Source organism: Lygodium microphyllum, chromosome 22 (assembly GCF_053477565.2).
Source record: "Lygodium microphyllum isolate KBCC chromosome 22, Lygodium_microphyllum_v1.1.10, whole genome shotgun sequence".
In the NCBI taxonomy this organism is placed as follows: domain Eukaryota; kingdom Viridiplantae; phylum Streptophyta; class Polypodiopsida; order Schizaeales; family Lygodiaceae; genus Lygodium; species Lygodium microphyllum.
In genome coordinates, this window is record NC_141156.1 from 63,654,251 (window position 1) to 63,678,229 (window position 23,979).

The window sequence follows — 23,979 nt, forward strand, 5'->3', positions numbered from 1 at the left end:
TTGAAATTCAGCAAGAGCTTATGCACAATCAAGAGGCAAGACAAATGCCTAAATGGTATTTATAGACTATGAAGATAGTCATCTGGATGCACCCATAGATGGTCGTACTAGAAGGCAAGCTTGTATGCATGATACTGCACATACCATGGAGTTTGTTATGGCAGCAAGCACAGTTGATGATGAGGAGCCTGAATGTGTTGAGGATGCACAAGAAAGTGTGCATTGGATGGTAGCAATGCAAGCTGAATTGGATTCTATCACTAAGAATCAAACATGGGATTTAGTATCTTTGCCCTTTGGGAAGAAAGACATTTAAACAAAATGGGTCTTCAAGCTGAAATGAAATGTAGATGGATCCATTGACAAATATAAGGCAAGGCTTGTAGCTAAAGGCTATGCACAGAAGAAAGGCATTGACTATGAGGAGACATTTGCTCCTACATCCCGAATGACGACCATCAGGTCTATGGTTGCTTTGGCTGCCCATTATGGATGGACTGTGTATCGGTTGGATATTAAAACTGCATTTTTACATGGGGAACTTCATGAGGAAGTATATGTACAGCAGCCCATTGGTTTTGCAGTTGAGGGATCCAAACACTTGGTTTGCAAAAGCTGAACAAGGCTTTATATGGTTTGAAACAAGCTCCTAGATCTTGGTATGCAAAGATTGATGCCTTTTTGCTCAGCCAAGGGTTTATAAATAGCTCAAATGAGTCTACCCTTTACGTATGTAAAGAGGGGGGATCCATGTTGATCATTTGTCTATATGTTGATGATCTCTTGCTTACAGGGACACATGCTGATCAGATTTCAGCATTTAAACAAAATTTGTAGCAAACTTTTGAAATGTCAGACTTAGGGTCTTTGCATTATTACTTGGGCATTTAGTTCATACATGATGCTAGAGGTATTGGTTTATCACAGTCAAAATACATTGGTAAACTTCTTGAGAAGTTTGACTTATAGAATTGCAAGCCAGTCTGTACACCAATGGAACCTAGACTAAAGCTGTCATTACATGATGACAATGATTTGTTTGATATACACACATATGCTCTAGTAGTTGGATGCTTATTTACCTATGTAACACTAGGCCGGACATACAGTTTGCAGTTTCAGCCCTGAGTAGATATATGCATTAGCCACACATGTCACATTGGTAAGTTGTTAAGCGTGTCTTTCGTTATTCGCAGGGTACTAGATCTCTTGGATTGCTTTATGTCAAAGGGGGACCACTGCAGTTACATGCTTACAGTGATTCTGATTGGGCTGGTGATTATGATTCATGTCACTCCACTAGTAGCGATTGTTTCTTTCTTGGCTCGTTTTGTATATCTTAGCTGAGCAAGAAACAATCCACTGTTACCACATCATCATGTGAACGCTGAATACAAGGCAGCTTTCACTACCACAGTTGAATGCATATGGATTAGACGCTTTCTCGCTGATTTGGATGTATCTGTTACGGAGCCTACTTCTTTGTTCACTGATAGTTAGAGTGCCATTGCAGTGGCGTGGAACCTAGTGTTTTATGCACGCACGAAACACATTGAGATATATTATCACTTTGTCAGAGAGAGGCTACGCGCAGGTGATATGAGCCTTGTCTATTGTCCTACCACCAGCGATGTGGCAGACATCTTCACCAAAGCTCTTGCTCGTGACAAATTTGAAGCATTTTACAATGCTTTAAATTTGATCTCCTTTGGTGGCAGATGATCCTTGTACTTTTGATCACTCTTCATTCCAGGGGGGTTTGTTGGGTTTTCACTCACGCCTACGCTCACAAAGGAGTGTCGATGATCAGTAGGACATTGGGTCACTTTTTACTCTTGGTACAAGAGGTTTTTTCCCCTAGACTTGTTGTCTTATTTCATATGTGCTTATGTCACACACTAACGAGCACTTATCGTGTTCGAGTGTGAATAGCCCCTACAACCCTAAGGTTTAAGAGTTGTACCTTGTACTTTCAGATTACACTCTTTCATTCTATTACATTGGGTGTTGTGCTTTACTCTCACACTGTCTACTGCACTCTGAGCTGAGCTTCGATCCTCTCTCCATCTCACAATTGCAACCCCGGTTGGCAAGTCTGTACAGTGCGCCAACAATGCATCATACCCTGTTAGAGGTATTGGGGAGATTGTGTTGACAGTCATTGATGGCTCTATTCTCCGCTTGTTTTGCAGGATGCTTTGTTTGTGCGAGGCATAAAGAAGAATTTGTTCTCTATTTCTTCTTTGGCAAGATGTGGTTTGCAGGTCACCTTTGATGATGACAGATGCATGGTGGGAGATAAGGAACACATGACTTTGGTTTTGACTGGCACTCTATATCATGGATTATATGAGTTGGATGCTTTTTCAGTTGATTGGTTGGTCTATCTAGTGTCCACTCTTACTCCTGCTATGTCACAGGTGGAGTTATGGTATGCTCGCATGGGGCATGCACACTATGGTAGCTTGATGCTTATGTAGCGTACACAGAAGCTTGATGGTTTACCTCTCTTGGAGAGACTTCCTGAGCACATATGTGAGGGATATATTTTGGGAAAAATACATCATTTTTCGTTTCCGTGTGATGTTGCTTTTAGAGCAACTGCAAGGTTACAGATTGTGCACTCAGATATATGTGGCCCTATGGAGACAAAGTCATTGGGTGGTGGTTACTATTTTGTCACTTTCATTGATGACTTTACTCGTTTTTGTTGGGTCCACTCTTTGGTGAAAAAGTTAGATGAAGTGTATAATGCATTTTTGGCTTTTGTTGCACTTACTGAAAATCAATCTGGTTACAGGGTGAAGACTCTCCGTTCGGATCGAGGGGAGGAATATATGTCCTCTATGTTGAATTCTTTTTTGAAGCAGAAGGGCATTATTCATCAGTACACTACTACTTATACTCCACATCAAAATGGGTTTGTAGAGAGGAAGAATCGGTCACTCAACGAGATGGCCAGATGCATACTGAAAGCAAAGAGCTTGCCACATAGCTTTTGGATGGAAGCAATTATGTGTGCTTGCCATGTCTTGAATAGGTGTCCCACCAAGGCATTAAAGAATGTCACGCCTTTTGAGGCTTGGAACAGCCGGAAAATCTTTTGTTGGGCATTTTCGTACTTTTGGATGTCTTGCATACACACACATTACCAAGGTACTCAGGAAGAAGTTGGATAACAAGGCTGTTAAATGCATTTTTGTGGGGTACAACAATGAGAGCAAAGGATATAGGTTATATGATCCTGTCTCTAAAAAGGTATTTGTTAGTAGGGATGTGTTTTTTGATGAAAAATCAGAATTATCTCTTGCTGGTTTTGACACATGTCAGGCTGCCAATGATGTGTTTGAAGGGCTGCTGTCCATTTCTTTCGGTGATACAACTGAAGCTTTAGCAAGTGAACTTAATGTTCAGCCAGCTACTCCATTGGGTAATGCAGATCGGCAAGGTGCTGAATTTGAAATTCACCAAGAGCTTGTACATAGTCAGGAGGCTAGACAAATGCCTAGATGGCATTTGAAGACTATGAAAGATAGTCATTTGGATGCTCCTATTGTTGGTCGTACTAGAAGGCAAGCTCCTATGCATGATGGTGCACATACCATAGAGTTTGTTATGGCAGTAGATACATTTGATGACGAGGAGCCTGAATGTTTTGAGGATGCACAATATGGTGTGCATTGGATGGCGGCAATGCAAATTGAGTTCGATTCCATCATAAAGAATCAAACATGGGATTTAGTGTCTTTGCCTATTGGGAAGAAAGCCATTGGTACAAAGTGGGTCTATAAGCTGAAAAGGAATGCAGATGGATCCATTAACAAACATAAGGCCAAGCTTGTGGCCAAAGGCTACGTTGTTATGTCGCTACGCGGACACAGTGTAAAAAAACCTGGAGTGTATCATCATTCGGATTTCTTATGAATCTAGAGAGTCAATGTCATCTTAGTCATTAGTGCTAGTATCCATAGTATGGTTAGTTTCAAAATACGGGATTTTTGGACAAGTTTAGTCTATTTTGATATTTTGGATATTATTTATTGTAAATATCTTAAAAAGCTGTAGAAAACTTTTAGAATAGGGTGACATGTAAAAAGCAAGTGGCTTTTCAACAAATTTTGGAAGATCTCATGCAAAAAGAAGGGACTTTTGAATTCGCGTAGTGCGCGATTGCAGTTTACATGCAGCAAACAACACTCTGAACGGGAAGAAGGAGGAGTGATTTGGAAGAATTCTGAGTAGGTGTCCTAGGGTTTTACTCCCCTTTCGGAGCCAACGGAATCGTTAGATTTGCGGTCTGAGCAGCAGAGAATAAGCTAATGTTTGGTGCACGTTTTTGGTCTACCAGGGAGCCCTAGGAAATCTAATGCTTGGAGATTGCTTCCAAGTAGTCCTAGACAAGGATTTTGTTTATCTTCTTAGGTTCTATCAATACATGGTGCTTTAATTCATTGAGCTTTGTCTTTATCTTGTGTACCTCTTATCTATTCTTTTTCTTCTCTTTTATATCCTATTCTCTACTTCCTTCTCTCTCTGATTGTCGATGGATACAACCTTTCGACTAAAACCCCTCCGACAAGGCACAGAAGAAGGGCATTGACTATGAGGAGACATTTGCTCCTACCTCCTACATGACTACCATTAGGTCTATGGTTGCTTTGGCTGCCCATTATAGTTGGATTGTGCATTAGCGTGATATAAAGAATGCCTTTTTTCATGGGGAACTTCAAGAAGAAGTGTATGTACAACAACCCATTGGTTTTGCAGTCGAGGGATTCGAACACTTGGTCTGTAAGCCTAAAAAGGCTTTATATGGTTTAAGCTCCTCGAGCTTGGTATGCAAAGATTAATGTTTTTTTACTGAGCCAAGGGTTCATAAACAGCTCATCAGAGTCTACTCTTTACGTATGTAAAGAGGGAGGATTCTTGTAGGTCATATATCTATATGTTGATGATCTTTTGCTTACAGGGATACATGTTGATCAGATTTCAGCATTCAAACAAAATTTGCAGCAAACATTTGAGATGTCAGATTTGGGGCCTTTGCACTATTACTTGGGCATTCAGTTCATTCATGATGCTAGAGGCATTGGATTGTCATAGTCGAGATACATTGGTAAACTTCTTGAGAGGTTTGGCTTACAGGATTGCAAGCCAGTTTGTACACTAATGGAACCTGGACTGAAGTTGTCATTGCATGATAACAGTGACTTGTTGATATCTATACATATGCTCTAGCAATTGGATGTCTTATCTACCTATGCAACACAAGGCCAAACAACAGTTTGCACTTTCAGCCTTGAGCAAATATATGCATTAGCCATGCATATCACATTGGCAAGCTGTCAAGCATGTTTTCCATTACTTGCAGGGTACTAGATCTCTTGGATTGATTTATGCCAAGGGGAGACCATTGTAGTTACATGCTTGCAATGATTCTGATTGGGTTGGTGATTATGATTCATGTCACTCCACTAGTGGCAATTGTTTCTTTCTTGGCTCATCTTGGCTTAGCAAGAAACAATCCACTGTTGCCACATCGTCATGTGAAGCTAAATACAAGGCAACTTTCACTACCACAGTTGAATGCGTACGGATTAGACGCTTGCTCGCTGATCTGGATGTATCTGTTACGGAGCCTACTCCTTTGTTTAGAGTGCCATTGCAGTGGCACAAACCCAGTGTTTCATGCACGCACGAAACACATTGAGATACATTATCACTTTGTTAGAGAGAGGCTACATGCAGGTGATATGAGCCTTGTCTACTGTCCTACCACCAATAATGTGGCAGACATCTTCACCAAAGCTCTTGCTCGTGACAAATTTGAAGCATTTCGCAATGCTTTAAATTTGATCTCCTTGAATGACCCGTGTATCTTGATCATTCTTCACTCTAGGGTGGTTTGTTGGGTTTGACTCACGTCTACGCTCACAGGGAGTATCGGTGACCTACAGTAGGACACTAGGGCACATTTTACTCTTCGTATGAGAGGTTTTCCCCCCCAGACTTATTTCTTTTATTTTATGTGTCTACATTATACAATTTTAGGCACTTATCGTGTTTCACTCTCTTCAAGTGTGAACATCCTCTTACAACCCTATGGTTTAAGGGTTGTACTATGTACTTGCACCTCACACTTGAGATTATTGCATTGGGTGTTGTGCTCTCACACTCTACACTGTCAATTGTACTCATCTGAGCTTTGATCTCTTCTTCCTTGAGGCAATGTAGCTGATGTAGAGAGTAGCTTACGAGATCCTCTATTGAGTAGAGCCTAAACTCAGGTGAATTATGCCCGGAACAATCTGTTGGCAGCTAGTCAGTCAGGGATGCCACTGACCATATGAGGATGACATTGTCATTATCATTGAGGCGGGTTTGTCTATAGTGGTAGGCTTTGGACACATTGCTGAGGTGACAGGTAGTGGAGCCTTTAGTGTCACGATTGAAGGTGTGGGAGCTTATTGGGAGCTTCACAGTGTGGTGCACTTGGAAGGTCCGTTGCTAGCTGACCTTCAATGGAGAGAGCCCTTTTGTAGATGCCACTTTCACACAGATCTGGTCATCTATTATCCACTTCCTTCGCAGCTGCTGGGAGCAGGCTGAGGGGGATTCTTAGCACTGGCAGGAGATTTGACAATTATTCCTTCATATGTGGGGTTAGCAGAACCCATTATTCACATGGCTGGATTGTAACCCCCGGTCTTGTTATCCCTCCCCTCCATGGCTGCTTTCTGCTGTTTCCTTGGAGAGGCCTTGTATTCAGTAGAATTTGGTTGCATTCAGTTCCACTAGAATGTTGAGCACTTGTACTTTGTTGTATTTCTTATTTTGAACAGTTATCATTGTGGGCTTACCAATCCTCGTCCTACTCTTGTTTTCTCGTGTGCTAGCTTACTAGTCTTCTACTTAGTCCTTCATTGAACTGCTTATGTATCATGTATTATGTGTAATTTTTTCAGAATAGAACTATAAACAATCATTGCTGATATTATTACATATGACAACAAGAGCCTTGGTAATTCTGCAGTCTTTCTCTATGGTGCTAGATAATTGTAGGCTTGCTAGATGGCACAAATGAGAGTTGATTGCTAGCATCGTTGTTTGGTTCATTTGGACTACAAGGTGTAAAAATGCCATTGATCTTGAAGATGTATATACTGCACAGACTCTATCTAGGATCTGGAAAGAGACTATTCATACACTCTGTGGGAGATGGGAGAGACTTCCAGGTGACTCTGAGCAAATGAGGAGGAGAGATGCTTTTATGCAGACATGGAAATCTGGCACCTTCTTCCACTTAGAGCTACATATGGTTAGGCATTGCAAGCCACCAAATTGGTTGTTCACCCCATTGTATTTATGATGTACTCAATGGTCCCTTTGAGGGATTTTTTTGTACTTTGTATGTTTTGTTAGGAATTTCTTCGAGGTGTTATTAATAGAAATTACTTTTCTGGGGGAAAAAAGACTTAAATCTGTGAGAGTGCGCAACGGAAGAAGAACACGAACACAGAGGAGAGGAGAGAGAAAGCAGAGAATGAAGGAAGAAAGTCTGCACTGACTGAGATGAATGCTGAATACACTGAAATGGACAGAGCAGTCCCTGCACGCAGCCCGGAGCGTCAGTGAGGGCACCAGAACAGACTGGAAGCAATGGCAGCACCAATGCCGGAGATGGAGATGACGGAGACAGTGCTGAATCTGCAGAGTACAATACTGGAATGACTGGGGGGGCTGCTATATATAGCCCCCAGGCCAGTAAACTGGCCGACCTGCCAAATCTGGCCGACCTGGCCAGTTTTGGCCGACCAGCCAGATCTGGCCGACTTTGGCCAGATCTGGCCGACCTGCCCAAAAACTGGGCCGACTGCACAAAAACAGCCCAGTATGGGCTGTGTGTCTCCCGCAGGCTGTGGACTGATGAAAACAGCCACTAAAGGACTGACAGAGCTCCTTTGTCTCCTGTCAGACTCTGACAGGAGCTCACAACCAGGGGATGACAGACTGAGAATGATAAAGAGCAGGCTAACACCCCCTCTCAGATCCTGGGAGAGTCTGAAGACCCAAGAACCGCATGTGATGAAGCAAAGAAGCCTGAGGCAAAGGCTTCGTAAAGAGATCAGTTGCATTGGCCGCCGTAGGACAATAGACCACCACCAGCTCCGAATCCACGATCCGCTCTCGAACATAATGATACTGAACCTCAATGTGCTTCGTGCGAGCATGAAACACCGGGTTCTTGGCCAGAGCAAGAGCACTCTGGTTATCCACGCGCAGCTCCGTAGGTCCGGTCTGGGAAAAGCCAATCTCCGCCAGTAAGCGACGGAGCCAAATTGCCTCCATAGCGGTCGAACATAGGGCCCGATACTCAGCCTCTGTAGAAGAAAGTGCCATAGTAGGCTGCTTCTTGCTGCTCCAAGAGACAGCACCGGATCCAAGGGTGAAAGCATAACCTGTAGTGGATCGTCTCGAATCCACATCACCTACCCAATCAGAATCACTCCATCCAGAAAGGGTAATCCCATCTCCATACATGATCCCGAAGGATCGAGTCCCCTGTAAATAGCGAAGAACCCGCAAGGCTGCCTGCCAATGATCCTGGGTAGGAGTCTGCATAAAAGAAGACAATAAAGCCACCACAAAAGAGATATCCGGCCGAGTGTGAAGCAGCCAGATAAGAGAGCTGACAAGGCACCTGTAACGGGTGGGATCTGGAAGGGGAACTCCAGCTGTCAAAAGCTTGGACTCGGGGTCCATGGGGCATGAGATAGGCCGACACTCAGCCATATCAAACTCTGAAAGAAGCTCGGAGATGTACCTGTGCTGCGAGATAAAAATCGCCCTGTGCCATCTGATAGATCTCCAGTCCTAGAAAGAAGTTAAGGATCCCTAGATCCGTCATGTCAAACTCCTCCTTGCTGCGATTCGGGATCCGTTCGGAGTACGACACACTCTCCAGCTCATTACCCCTGCCCTGATCCTAGAGATACAGGAGTTCGAGGTTCAGTATTCATTCATTGCATAGTGTGTTTGCTGCATGAGTATCGTATTATTAGTAGTCATATCATTTCATTTATTCACTGTGTTCATTGTCTCCGAGTTACTCTAACCCTAATCCTAACTGTGTTCTTTTTATCAGTTTGTGCTTTGTCGTATGGTTTCCTATTTATGTTTCTGTGTTAGGGTATTTTTCTTTACATGGTATCAGAGCCTGGTACTCTCTGAGAAACCTAGGCCTTTGATTTGAAAGCTCTTCGCAAGAAGCAAGAACAACAACAGGTTCAAATGACTTCGAACACATCAACACCGATTTAGTCTCTAAATCAGCCTATGCTGAGAACCAAGTGAGAGTGGGCCAATCAGCTTACTCCACAAAGTTCCGACATGGTGGGAGAAACATTTGAGTACATGGAAGAAAAGATAGGCGAGCTGACCTCTGAGGAATATAAACTGATCATAGCCTATTGACAAAAGAAGATTGAGGAGCTCGACCGAAGGATTGTCCTTTAAGAAAAGCTTCTAAATGAAGATATGCATGGATTTTACTCTTCAGATGTTGCGCATAAGTGTGATGATGTTGCAGGGCCGTCGAGACCTCCATCAGGGATGGGCCCCCCTCTTGGAGAGCAAGATCCGAAGTATGTTCCATTTTTTCAGACTCTTCCGTCCTCTCTGGTGCAAGGTACTTTTGATTCGTCTTTTGTGCCTTCTTCTTTTACCTCTTATGTTTTGCAATATACTGGTAGAGATCATGTGGAAGAAAAGTCCAGTTTGTTGACTACAGAAAATGTCCTATAGAGAACCAATTCTTGTATGTTAACACATGTCGCGGGGATTATAAGAAAAGGCCAGGTAACTCTTCTTCTGTCCTTCCTTCTTTTCCGTCTATTTCACATAATCAGAATGAATTTGGTGTTTCTTTCACTTCATTACATGGTGTATCATCATCTTCACAGTTTCATTTTCAGTCTTTAAATGATAAAAATGAATAAAAAGAATCTGCACCTCATACACCTCACTTTCAAAACCCACCCATCCCACCACATTCTTCCGTTGCTTCACCACTTCCATTTACACCATTTACATTTCCATTTCAGACATCTCATGTCGTACCGCACATCACACCAGGGGATTATGGAAACATAGGCATATCCTTTAGGACCTCATCCTTCCCTCAGTCGGGTGGTGTTCCACCTACCTCATACACACTTTTGGGATCATTGCAGCCTGGGTATCCCACTCACTCTCTCCCAAGTGTGGATCAGTTGTCTCCACAGTTTGCCTCCATGGCATTGCCTAGTGGACCTTCTGGTCATAATGCTGTGTCCTAGCCTTACTTTGGACAAGGTTACTATATCCCAGTGCCTCCACCTACACCGGCACCTTATCGAAACATTCATGTTCCAGTGCTCCCGCATCAATCGGCACTCATTGGACACTCACAGCCTACTTCTGCCTACCCACCTCTTCCCCCTCCTTCTTACTCTTATCAGACACACCCATCTCCATCCTCTTTCCCACCATCATCTTACACCATCTACCCGACACCTCATGGTGTGCCTCCCAAAGAGGCTACTGCAGAGGCCCACATGTCACAGCTGAGTACTTTAGCTCGAGTTTGGATTGTGAACAATGGAGCTACATATCACATGACTCCTATAGAGGACATTTTCCGTACCCTAGCCCCTGCAGCCAGGCGGGTCCATGTAGGAAACAACTCCTCGGTCAAGATTCAAGCTTAAGGTTGCGTCAGTTTTGCCACTAACAAGGGTTTGGATGTGGCTTCGCTGGACAATGTATATCATGTCCCTCAGCTTGGGGTGAACTTGTTATCTATTCAACAACTTTGCCTGTTGGGGCGAGCAGTTTTCTTTACAGCAACCACAATCGAGGTCCTTGACTCTTTGATTGGTTTAGTGATTGCTCGCAGTGAGACATAGCCTAATGGCCTATACCACATGACACACTTTTTGACTGAGCCGATCGCTGAAGGCTCGGTGTTCCATAGCTTCTAGGCCTTAGCCACATCTCGGGAGCCTACGCACAATGAGCGTCTTTGGCATTTTCGCTTAGGACATCTTGGTTATGACTCACTTTATGAGTTGTCATGTCGTGAGCTGGTTGAGGGCCTTTGACGCTTGAAGCTAGCTTGAGATATCTGTAAAGTCTGTCAGCTCGGGAAGCAGCACCGTATCCCATTTCCTCAGTAGTCTACACATAGAGCTGAGGAGCCTCTTAGATTGATTCACGTTGATCTTTGTGGGCTGACATCCACTGCTGCTTTGAACGGCGCGCTGTACTTCTTTTTGATAGTTGATGATCATTCTCGATACATGTGGGTGTACTTCCTTAAGCATAAGTTAGATGCTTTCACATTTTTTTTTGCTTGGACGCTGCTGGTTCATGACCAGACTGGTCGTATGACGTACATCCTATAACAAAAAAGTACTTCCAGTAGAGAACTACAACCGTACATCCCCAATGCCAACAATAGCAAGTGACATGTCATCACCCAAGTCAACTGAACCAGAGACAGTCCGGTAGGAGTGAAACCACTCACGGCATGGTGCAACATGAAATGAAGCACCAAAATCCAAAATCGAGCATTGCACATACATAGGCTTCATGAGAAGCTCACTCAATGTCAAGTCTCCTTCCACGGCTCTCTCATGATCAGTTCAATTTTCACCTGCTAGGTTCAGCACCCGATGTACCTCACGCAATTCTGCGTTCTACCTTAAGCTCTTAGCTCACTGGTCTTGGTTGTATTTCACTATGCCTTGCAGCACCTTGTGGGCTATCTTCCATTCTGCATGAGGAGTGATAGTGGTGGTCAATTTATCTCCCACGAGTTTTCTGAGTTTCTACAGAAGCATGGCATTTCTGGCCAGCTCACCTCTACCAACTCCCCCTCTCAGAATGGAGTCGTAGAGTGTAGGAACCGCATAGTCATGGAAATGGCACGCTCTATTTTGTTTGCAGCAGAGCTTCCTGAGTGCCTTTGGGTCGAGGCTGTTAACACTTTGGTGTACATTCTCAAACGGTGCCCGACTGTGGCTCTTCCTTAGAAGACCCTGTATGAGGCATTTTTTGGCTCTCGGCCTATTATTCTCCATTTCAGAGTCTTCGGGTGTCATGCGTACACACACAGGCCTGATGACAAGATAGGAAAGCTTACTCTCCGAGGTGATCTCCTTATTTTTGTGGGATATTCCTTCGAAGCGGAGGCCTATCCTTTGTTCAATCCTCGGACAAACAAGGTGATCGTTAGGCGGGATGCTGTCTTTGACGAGAGGAATATTGTGCAGTCTTCTGCACCGGATTTTGATCCGCTTCCTTCTTCCACATCATCAGAGATCGTGTCTACTGAGCTTGGTCTACTTTCCGCTCCTGACATTCCCGTCGTTTCTTCACCTCCCAGGCCCCCTTCGCGAGACGTGTTACCTCGCTAGTACCATCAGACTATGCGGGATTCGGGGATCCTACCACCGGATTTCACTCCGGAGGGACCTAGAAGATCTGCCCAGCTTGCTCCTTAGGCATCATTTGTATCGCTGTTTACAGCTGATTACATAGCGCATTCTGAGCCAAATACTTGACAGGAGGCTCTTAAGTATCCTCAATGGCGAGAGGCCATGGAAAGGGAGCTAGAGAGTATTGACCGAAATGAGACTTGGACATTGGTGGATCGTCTGAGCCACAAGAAAGTCATAGTGGATTTTTCGGACAAAGCTAAAAGCTGATGGGACTTTGGACAAGTATAAGGCTCGCCTTGTAGTGCAAGGGTTTCGACAGAAGCATGGCATTGATTATGAAGAGACCTTTGCCCCTACTGCACGGTTGACTTCCTTTCGCTTGCTACTCGCACTCGCTGCTCACCACGGCTAGCCGATACATCAGATGGATATCAAGAGTGCCTTCCTAAATGGATACTTGGAGGAGGAAGTCTATGTGGAGTAGCCACCGGGCTTTCCCTCAAGGAACCCTAGGGATACGGTATTCCGCTTGCAGAAAGCTCTTTATGGGTTAAAGCAAGTGCCGTGGTCTTGGTTTCATAGAATGGATGAGTTCTTATAGACTCATGGATACCATTCTACCCCTTATGACCCGAACTTATATGTTTGATCCACTCCAGAGGGAGTTAGCTATATCTTGCTATATGTTGATGACTTACTCATCATAGGTTCAGATTCTGCTGCCATAGCGGAAATTAAGGCTAAGCTTAAAGCTACATTTGAAATGACAGACCTTGGTTTGTTGTCTTATTTTTTGGGGATGGAGGTAGTTCGTTCTGGAGGATGTATTTTTGTGTCACAGCAGAAGTACGCACTTCAGCTTGTGGAATAGTACACTTCGGATCAGACACGGCCAATGGCCACGCCTATTGATCCTACTGTCCACTTGTCAAAGGATACCCTAGGACAGCCCTTCGATGCACACACCTATCGTTTTGTTGTAGGAAAACTTCTTTGGTTAATTCACACTAGGCCAGATTTTTGCATACTCAGTCAGTATTTCACAGTACCTAGGATGTCACATTGGATCGCATATCTTCGTGTGTTGCGTTATTTGCACTGTACTTTTTCTTATGGCTTGACATATGGTTTTGGTTTATGTTTGCAGGGATACACTGATTTTGATTGGGCAGGAGATCCTGACACGCAGCTTTCCCATAGCGGCTACCTCTTTACCTTGGGCACGGCTCCTATTTCTTGGTCTAGCCGTAAGCAAGAGACGGTGGTGGCTTCCACGGTCGAGGCTGAGTACCGGGCTCTCTTCGATGGCACCACCGAGGCCATCTATCTGAGGAGTTTATTGGCGGCGCTTCATTTTCCATGTGACGCTCCCACAGTTGTCTATTGCGACAACCAAAGTGCCATTGCCCTTGCAGGCAATCCGATCATCACACTACGGACACAACATGTGGGAGTCCCCTTCCACTTTTCCAGAGAGCAGGTTGAGCTAGACACTATTTGCCTAGAGTTTATGCCTTCATTAGATAATTTTGCAGATATCTTGACCAAAGTGGTCAACCGGCCGATTCTTCAATACCTGCTACCTAGGATCGGCTTGGGTACACCCTCCCCTCCTTCAGCTTGACGGGGAGAGGGTGCTTCCCTCTTGCTTTCCCTTCCAGTTTGAGAGGGGACGACTCCTACTCTTGATCGTGACAGTGATGATGCTTACAGTTTTTTAGACATTACATTCATTTATTCTTTTGTATTGTATTATGGGCATTTGTAATTTCATCTGCACTATCAGGATGACCTAATTGTAAAAGAGTACTTGGACAAGTGAACACTTTTCCTACGAGGGCACTGTCCTAGTGGCACCGTTGCATAGCATATTGCATGAGCATGACATCTTGCATCTCCCTTTGCATTACCCTATGCATTGGCATTTTGTTTATGTCAACATGCATCTATGCGCATTTATCCCTTTTCGGTCTTTTGGAGTGGTTGACTCTAGGATCCACCATATTCGTAGCATAACACATGGCAGTTCTCCTAAAGGCAGTTTCCCTACCCTTGCTTGCTTTGCTCGTCTTGCTAAGCCCACCGTTTTTTTTTTTTTTTGCCTCTCACATATTCAACACATGATTGGCACATACACTCACTTTTATCATCCTTAGGCACTTATCCTCGTCAGTGCGAGGGATTGGCTTGCTAGTTTTGTGAATAACTTGGGTTTAAATCTCTCTTTATCTTTTCCTATCTGTCACTTAATCGACCGCTGCCTCTATATTACTTATGTATTTTCAAAACACTTAAAAAAAAAAAAAAACAAGTCCATTGTTGATTCCATCCGCCTTTGTAGGCCTTGGTAGGTCCTTGGGCAGCCGATGAGCACCCTTGGTCCGATCCCTTGACCTCTCTGGGGTGATCACTCGGGCTCCCTTGGTAAGATATTCATTGCCTCTGTAGTCTTGGTAGGCCATTGGGTAGCCGACGTGCACCTTTTGTCCGATGCCCTGACTGCTTTGGGGTGGGACGCCTTGGGGTAAATCAAAATTTAGGCTAGCCTACTTTTCTCGCTCTATTTTGGGCCTCAGAGGGGGTGTTGTGCTAAGAAATGCACTTAGCCACTTAAACAGTCCCAAAACATGCTTATTTTAGGCTTATTTTAGCCAAAACCCTAAAATGGGAAGCGGATCGAGAAAGTTAAGTGGGAGAGGATTTAGAACCCTACTTTTCTATAAATTGGTAGCTAGCCCTCCACTCTTCTACAATCTCGTTTTTGCAGGTTTGATGTCTTACCAGCTTGCTGCCCACACCCGGGTCACGGAGGACATCTTAGCCCTTGCTTTCCACACTGTTCCTTAGAGTCTGGCACCTGTTTCCAACCCTCTACACGCTGATTGGTGTTGTTTCTGCTTGGTGACTGACTGTTATTCATCTGCATTGTTGTCGTACAGCCTGCCATGCCAGCAAATTGCTGCGTTTGCAGGCTCCAGCTGCCGCCCTGACAGTTTTCTCTCTTCTGTTTGCAGCTGCTGCAGTATTTCTCTCTCCTACAGGCTGTCCTGTCTGCGTTTTTAGTTTTTCTCTCTCCTGCAGGCTCCATTTTTAGTCTTTCTCTCTCCTCACTGCTGTCTGCATCAGATCCAGCTTTTCACTGTTGCGTTTGTTGGTGTTCAACATCCGGAGGCTGCCTTGCTGTGATTCGGGATCCGTTCGGAGTACGATACACTCTCTAGCTCATTACCCCTACCTTGATCCTAGAGATATAGGAGTTCGAGGTTCAGTATTCATTCACTGCATAGTGTGTTTGCTGCATGAGCATCATAATATTAGTAGTCATATCATTTCATTTATTCACTGTGTTCATTGTCTTTGAGTTACTCTAACCCTAACCCTAACTGCATTCTTTTTATCAGTCTGTGCTTTGTCGTACGGTTTTTGTTTATGTTTTGTGTAAGGGTATTTTTCTTTACAGATGGGTCCGTACTTCATCTCGAGAGAGGGCTCCAATTTTGACCAAGTGTCATAGTCATGCTTGAAACTGGACCTTGGGAGATGGCTCCAATGCCAGCCAAGGGTACGAAGGCATAGTCACCAAAGTAGCAGTCCACTTGGCATGAAAAGTGAACCAAAAGTGTAGCTAATGATAGTTAAATGATAAAAACACCAATTGAAAGGAAAGAAAAATGGATGCCAAGAGAGGAAGGATGCCCGAGACCCAATCTTGAGAGAGAAGATACTATCTTCCTCTCCATATTCATGGAGGCAATAGTCACCCAGGCAAGAATCGAAAAAACAAACCTTCAACCCAGGTAGGACTTGCAATAAGTGAAATACAAAACTGAGTGTGAAAAAATCAATGAAGAAATCAGCATATTAGATGTTTCATATTGAGATGCTTAAGATGTTGTGAGAGTGAGATGTAGTGGAAGAAAATGAAAGAAGGAAGTGTGCATTGGAAGATTTGAGAAGATGTGCCTAAAGAAAATGTAGCCTAACCAGCCTAAGGTGCCTAAGGATAACCTAGGACTCCTAAGAGACTTGTCTAGGGGAAGGTCAGGACCAAACTAGTTAGAGATACTACGAGGCACTGATTGAGGGGGAGATCTAGGATCCACTGCATCGGTGGCCAGCCACCCAGTGATGGCCAACCACTGATGACCATGGATACCAAGGGGTGGAGAAATTGCGCTCTCTCCTTGGGGAAGACCCCCTCTCAACCTCCTTGGAGTGGTGCTACCAGTCCGGGAAGGGGTTGAGGTTGGTTGAGGAATGGGGATTGGATCGAGCTTTGGTGTGGATAGAAGACCCTTAGTTGGGGATAAGGTGATTTTGGGTGTGGGTCTAAGATGCTTGGTCTTTGAGCGACAATTGTAGCAGTATCCCGCGCTCTTAAGTCCAACACCTTTCCACATACGACGGTGAGGGGTTGTAGAGTGGACCGAGGATCCCTATCTTGTATAACTTGAAGAGTTCATTGCCATCCTGAACATGATATGAAATATAAGGAACCTGCTCCATGCCTGGTAAGTCTGGAAGCGGCAACAATTCAAAAGTGAGTAAAAGGCTGGCCTGGTTTTTGACAAAATGTACAAAACCTATTCTTTTTAGGTAAGAAGTGCTAAGAGGGTCTTTGTGAGGGTATGAGTGTACTATTCCCTTTTCCTTCAAAGAAGGAGATTGACCATCAACTTTAGAATGTGCTTCATGCTGAGGGTCAATTGGGGAAGGCAGAATTGGGTTTAAATGTGGAGGTGATTCCTTTCCACTCCTTGTTTTCTTCAAAGAAGAAGGTAACTCATTAGTACAAGGTGGGGGTTCATGCGTTTGAGCAAATGAGGAGGGCAGTACAATGTACAAGAGGGGGATTCCCCACACGATGGGACTAGAGGATAGAGTAACATACTTGTTGGTGTGTGTAAGGCATAGTGTTAAAGGGTGGCATTCCTACTAACGATGTACTAGGATGGAGAGGGGTATACCTATGAGTGTCTAGTGATGGCCTAAAACCTTCATGTGCATCAAAGACAATGTGCGCTAAGACTAAATAACTTTTTGTCGGTCTAAAGCAAGGATCTGGATTGAAAGAAGAGGAATCTAAATGTGAAGTGAAAGTGGAAGGAAAGGGCAAGAAATGTGAAGGTGAATGGGAAGAGCACCAGAATCATACTCAAATGAAATAGAGGATGAAGGATTGCCTAGTGGAACATCTGTGAACATAGAGCTTTCTTTAAAACCATACTGGTACCGATATGGGTCTCCATGGTGACTTACAGTTGGCTCTTGCATAAAAGAAGGGGCAGTATAGACAAAATCACACTCACACAAAAATGGATTGTACGAACCTAACATTGGGCTTGATTGTGAAGAGTTTGAACTTTCGGTTGTGTCCCAAGTGGATAGTATTTCCTTAGTTGAGAGGTGATTGTTCTCGTCAGTAGAGTGCTCCAACTAAGATGCACCTTGTGAAGGAGTATGAGTCGAAGACACAAGAAAGGTTAGTAGAAGGAGCGTTATTCTCCAAATCAAGACCATAATGCCTCCTCATGACCTCCATTGAAGTACTAGGAGGAGAAAGCAATAGAGGATCCAAAAACGGAGTAATCTGGGCCATTGTGAATTAGATATGTGTTGTTCGTGTATCTTGCACAAAATCAAGCTCTCCACAATAGCCACAAGATACTCTTTAAACAAGCACCGTTTCTAATACCATGTGAAGATATGCTGGGGTTTTCACAAAGAAAACATGAAATGTATGAACACGGCTGAAACACAATAACTCAGAAGTTTTGCAATAAATGCAAAACCTAAACACAAAATGCAAAACACAAAAACACAAACACAAATAGAGAAGAAAGAGAACTGTGAATGAATGAGAGAATGTACAAAATGCTCAAAGGCAAACCTGTCCAATAGCCGGTGGCTGGGTTGAGGGAGGTGCCGATGTGTGTTGTCCACTGGAGATGGATCCCAAGTCAAATAACCATGAGTTGGAGCAGAGGCTGATGAAGAAAAGTGCTGAAAACACAAAAATGGCCTGTTGTAGATGCCACCATAAATCAGGCTAATGTTGGAAATGGAAGGGAAGCAGGCTGGAAACGAGAATGCAGTTGTCTTAGGGGCTAGAACTGGTAAATGCAGCAATGTAGTTGCTTGAAGATGATGGCAGCTTATCATCGGCAGCAGTGGGAGGCTGAGCGTTAGCTGTAGACCATGTATTAGCACGTGTTGGGGGACTGGACAGCTAGTGGAAGAGGGCTGATGGTTGAAACTTGCATGACAAGGATAGATTGAATGTTGGGCAGCTTGTCTATTTATAGACGCAGAAGGATCCTCCCAAATTAGGGTTTTTCTTATGAGACACGAAAACTCTCTAGGACTATGCACCATTTAATGAAAGTTTTTGTAATTTACATGTTTTGGGGCTGTTTTAAAAAGCTAATCAGTTTGTCATGAATTTTTAGCTCAACAGAGGAGAGATGTTACTTTAGCTTACTATTTAATACTTGTTGGGACCAGGCAGGAATGGTCTTTGTTTTCGCAGTCTCCATCAAACAAGGGAATATCCACAGGTTCGATATATTTGCCAAATGGGATCCATGCTTGTTTGATTATGCCCTTTTAGAATAAGAAAGCAACATCATAGATCACCAACATTTGAATATCCCTTTATTCCATTGCTATGTTTAAAATTCTGTGATAGGTTTTTTGCGCTTGGCTAACAAGGTTCTATTTTACTTTCTTCAAAGATCTTGGCCCTCCTCTCAATTGTTGATCTCAAATGTGAAAGAAAATGCTCCCCTTAAAGTTGCTCTTGTGGGTGACTCATGCCATTGGTCTCTAGCTTGCTGTCATCTCTTCGTGCGTGTCCTAAAGGCTAAAACACCAATATGAGCACTCTCCTCCAAATCTCTTGGGTTCCTATGGCAATCCCATGTATGGTGCCTCCAAGTCTCCTCTATTACTTCATGGCCAATAACTGTCCTCCAAACTCCTCTAAAATCAATTAAAAGGGGATGGGAAATGACATTTCTGAACCAATGCTGAGTGCTGCAAGGATCATCTTGATCCTATTTATCCATGTACTAAAAGAAAGGGATATTTGGAGCTTTGTCTTAGAAAAAAGGATGTCCAAAGATAAGTCTCTGAAGGTAACCTACTCTTACATAATACTGGCAACCTTTGATGAAAATATTCCCCAAGATAAGTGAGGACTTTGTCCTAATGTTGGCCTTGCTTATGCTTTGACGTGGTTGTTGAAGAGAAGAGGATGCAACATCCTCTCTTCAATGAATGCAAAGGCTCCCCAGATCAAGCATGAAAAATTTGCATCTCCAAGCCCTGATGATAACGGCTGCAAACTTGACTTCAAAACTCCTATCCAAGTCTCTCGTCCAGATTTGGTGAAAGATCTTGATTGATTCTTGGCTGGCAGGTCTGTTCAACTCTGTGCGGATCTCCCTACTCACCAAAGCAGAAGCTTCTTCCAAGGCTGCTCACTTAGATTAAGATCTCTAGCAGTGGCTTGACAAGCAGGAATTCCAGTTCAACGAGGCCAAGTCCACCTGGAAATCCTGATCGCATGATAACCTTTGCTTTAGGCAGGCTGCTGTCCCCTCTGGACTAGATGAAGTTCTAAATAAGATGCTTCACTTGTCCAGTGTGTGATCTGGGGAAAGCCCAGCAAGAATCAATATACCAAGCAAGCATTAGACAAGAGAACTTTATTAGCCACCACTATCCTCTGTGTAAGGGAGAGTTTGACTTTACTCCCATAGAGAAGCACTATTGATGCTCAATACAAAAGGGGCCAATTGCTGCATTGGAGTATAAAGAAATGTCAATGTGGACATCAAAGTCCAAATATCTCATTGAAGTTCTCCTAGTCATAGAAATCACATGACCACCATCCAGGTAGTCCTTCCTCTTGGGTCCCATTATCATTGGTCCATTCATTTGGTGGATGTCAAGAGTGCCTTCTTGAATGGGTAGATTCAAGAGTTCTATGTAGAGCAATCCAATGGATATACCACAGTCCAGGGTAAGAGAATCATGGCTTCCACTGCAAAAGGTCTTTTATTGGAAGCCTTTCAAGCTTTGGTGTCAGATTTCTGCTTCACAAGGCTTTGTCCACAAGTAGTTGGATTTGACTCTTGAGCCTCTATTTATATTCAGCTAAGTATCCTTTATACTTCAATGTCTCATATGTGCGGGACTTGATTACTACAGGGTGTCATATTGGTGGCTGATATCATGGGTTAACTTCCTTGCAGGTTTGAGATGACTGACGTAGACAGTTACACTATTTTCTTAGCATGGATATTAGTTGTAATTACCACGGACTTTACTTTTCCCAATAGAAGTACCATTAGGCAATCCTTTTCTGCATGGATGACTATGATCTGTGCATTTGCCCAGAATTGTGAAGGCAGAAACGCTCTTTTGCGCCTGAAATGTGTTGTGCACTTTGTTCTTTGTACAATAATCACACACCTGCTTAGCTAGCTTCCAACAATACTTCTCTGTGCCATGGGAACCTATTCGTAAGAACTAACAAGTAGCTAAGCCTCCCAAACCAAATCCTTGCAATGTCCTGCCCTCAACTGATTCCATAGCTTCACCTCCACCCCAAAGATGCTAGTGAGCCACATGTTGCGAAACTCTTGCTTGAACTGTATCAAAGTAGGTGGTGCTTTTCCATGCCATATATTGCAAAAATCCTGCTTGAAATGTACCAAAGTAGGTGGTGCTTTTCCATGAACCAAAAGATTGGTCCACCACTGTTGTGCAAAAAATAGATGCCTTGCACACCTTGGAAGACTTAGTGTAGTTTCCACTTGAGTACGCTATGCCAAACTGCTGGAATAAAAGCATTCATCTTAACTTGCATCCTACTAAAGGTCTCAAACTTCACTGATTGCCCTTGCCTTTGGAGTAAGATTTTCATAGATAGGTAGCTGTAAGAAACTAGCCTGATTTGCATTCCCAGCTGCTCGACCAACATTACAAACTATACGTGCTGCATACACATTTCCAGATGCTAGCACAAACACACTTTGTAGGTAGGGCTGCATCCCAACCTGCACCCTGATTGACTGCCCATATTTCCACATAACATTGGGCGGATTAGCTTGGACAGCAAAAAATATATTACCCTCCATCTGTTTCTGTATACCACCACCAGAGGCTTGGCTAGTTGCGGGACATTGTCTGCCATAGGCTGAACATAGGGCCTCCTCCAAAATGACATTCGTAGATGGTGGTTGAATTGCTTGCTGTACTTGCTGACTTGATCTGGAACACTTCGCAGTGGTGGAACCATTGTCTGATGTCCCCAACAATAGACTGGAATCTGGTCGCTTGTGTCCAAGACACACTAGCTTCCTAAATGGGTGGACCTTGCTTCCTTTCCTTTATGATCTAAAGAATCCAGAAATGCAGAAAATTTAGGATTCTTAATAAGTTGGGAAAATGTATCCATTGTACTAGAGAACTAAGTAAACCTATCAATGGCACTGAGCAGTTGTGCTTTGAATAAAGCAACATCATTTGCATCACTCCTGGGCTCCCTAGACTTTGAAGCAACATGATCCATTTGATCTCGATGCAGTGGAAGACCATGGTCCAATACTTCTTGTGTACCATCTGCATATTGAGATACATCCCATCCAATAGGTCTCCAATGTTCTGAAATCCTTATTCCCTTCCCTTCCTTGTGAGACATTCCTGCTGAATGTTTTTGTTTGGCCGAATTTATGACTTAAAGTGCTTGCTCCGGAGCAACCACAGTCTCACCCCCTTGACAAAGATGGTGATGTCTTGGAAATAGAACCATGAAACCGGTCTTACAAACAGTTCATCTAAAAAATTGAAGTTCAGCAACAGCAAAGCGGAGCTAGAATGCTCCTACACCACAAGACACAGAAAAATTAGACCCAAGACTTGGCACCTTGGGGTATTTCCTTATCATTATTGAATTGCTGGTACAATTGGGGTATTTCTTTATCATTTCTGAATAGCTGGTACAACTCTTCGGAAAGTCCTGCTTTTGAATCTCCAAACTTCAAAAAGCCAACTCAGGATTTCTGCTCAGAAGATCTGCAGTGCTCACCAGCCCAGGCATAGAACATCAGATCTCTAGGTCTTAACATATCTGCCATATCCATTGAGACAAATCCACAGAAGCACAAGAAGACCAATCTAGCTGAAGCTTGGATCTTGTCAAATTCTTCCCTTCCATTGCTAGGAAGTCCTCTCCCTATTACCCTCAGGCTAATGGCCAAGCCGAATCCACAAATAAAATCCCAGTCAACGTGCTTACAAAAGTCGTGTAAAAGCCTGAACTAGACAAGATCTTCACTACCATGCATCCACCACTCAAGGCCTTTGCATGGGAGGTTACAATCTTGTCCAGATCCTCCACAATCGATGTAGAAGAACCCCTCTGATAAGATCTGTCATGGCAAATATCTCCTAGATGCCGCAAAAGATGACTAGGAATAGCACAAGCCCCAAGATAAGCACATACAAGTGCTCAAACCAGCTACAAGACCACAAGAATAAGCTGATAACAACATGCCCTGCCTAGTACAACATTGCTATGATCAGGACAACCATTTCCTTGCCCAGAGCAGCCATCACGAGCCCAAAATTAGCCTTCACTAGCTTTTCGATCAGGTCACTAGCTCCATAATCAACATAATCAACTTTCCAGGTCGTCAGTCTGATAAGGGGCCTTTGTTTTGCCTGCTTTTCTATGGAATAATTAAATTTATTTGTGTGATCAAATTATTTGTCAGTTAATATATTAAATTCAAATATCCTAGGACAAAACTTTGGCTTTCACCTAGATTTGATAAAATAATGAAACTTCCACATTAAGGTTCATTTAAATCGACTGACTTAACTGTGGGTGCAAACATACAATTTAATTAATTGATTGTTCTTCACACAACCTGTTTGGAGGGCTCTCTCATCCTTACAGCACTGCTGCCTCACCAGTCTTCCTCCAAAGAAAATTATGCACAAAGTTCAAACTCCTCGATCACCTGGAGCAGCACCCATGAAATCCTTCTTACGTACTGTCAATGCCTGGGCCCTGCAGCAAAGCTTCCAGTCCTCTCTCACATAGATAAATTCGGGAATCTGTAGGAGCAGTGGGTCCAAGGAGGATGATTGCATCCAAATCCAAGCGATGGGGCTGTGGTCTAAGGGAGTGGTGTCTGGAAGCTGCCCCTCTTGATCACCTTGATTGCAAGCCAAATCTCTAAATCTCTTATGTTAAACCCATTTTGATGCTCCACAACCCCCCTTCTTGAGAGAATCTAGGTCTGTGCAAGCATTGGGTCCTCGGATCCTCCACAGTATCTATATTTTTACAATCCAATAGCTAATTGCTGAAAGACCTGCCAGGTTGTGCTGGCCCATTATATTTTATTGATTGGATGGGGCTGTGGTCTGTGGCAGCGGTGTTCAAGCTGCCCTTCTTGGTCACCTTGATTGCGAGCACAAT

General features: G+C 43.6%; 1 protein-coding gene across 5 annotated transcripts in view; it reads left to right on the forward strand.

Moving 5' to 3' along the window:
- LOC148017229 (choline transporter protein 1-like) overlaps window positions 1-23,979 on the forward strand; it is a 172,146-nt gene that overhangs the window by 32,686 nt on the left and 115,481 nt on the right. For 3 of the 5 annotated variants that reach the window (XM_087663203.1, XM_087663205.1, XM_087663204.1), the window contains one exon: window positions 18,987-19,039. The exons of the other annotated variants lie outside the window; for them this stretch is intronic. In XM_087663203.1, coding sequence (XP_087519329.1) covers window positions 18,987-19,039 — 53 coding nt within the window. The remainder of the gene's footprint in view (window positions 1-18,986; window positions 19,040-23,979) is intronic. 5 annotated transcript variants of the gene reach the window in all.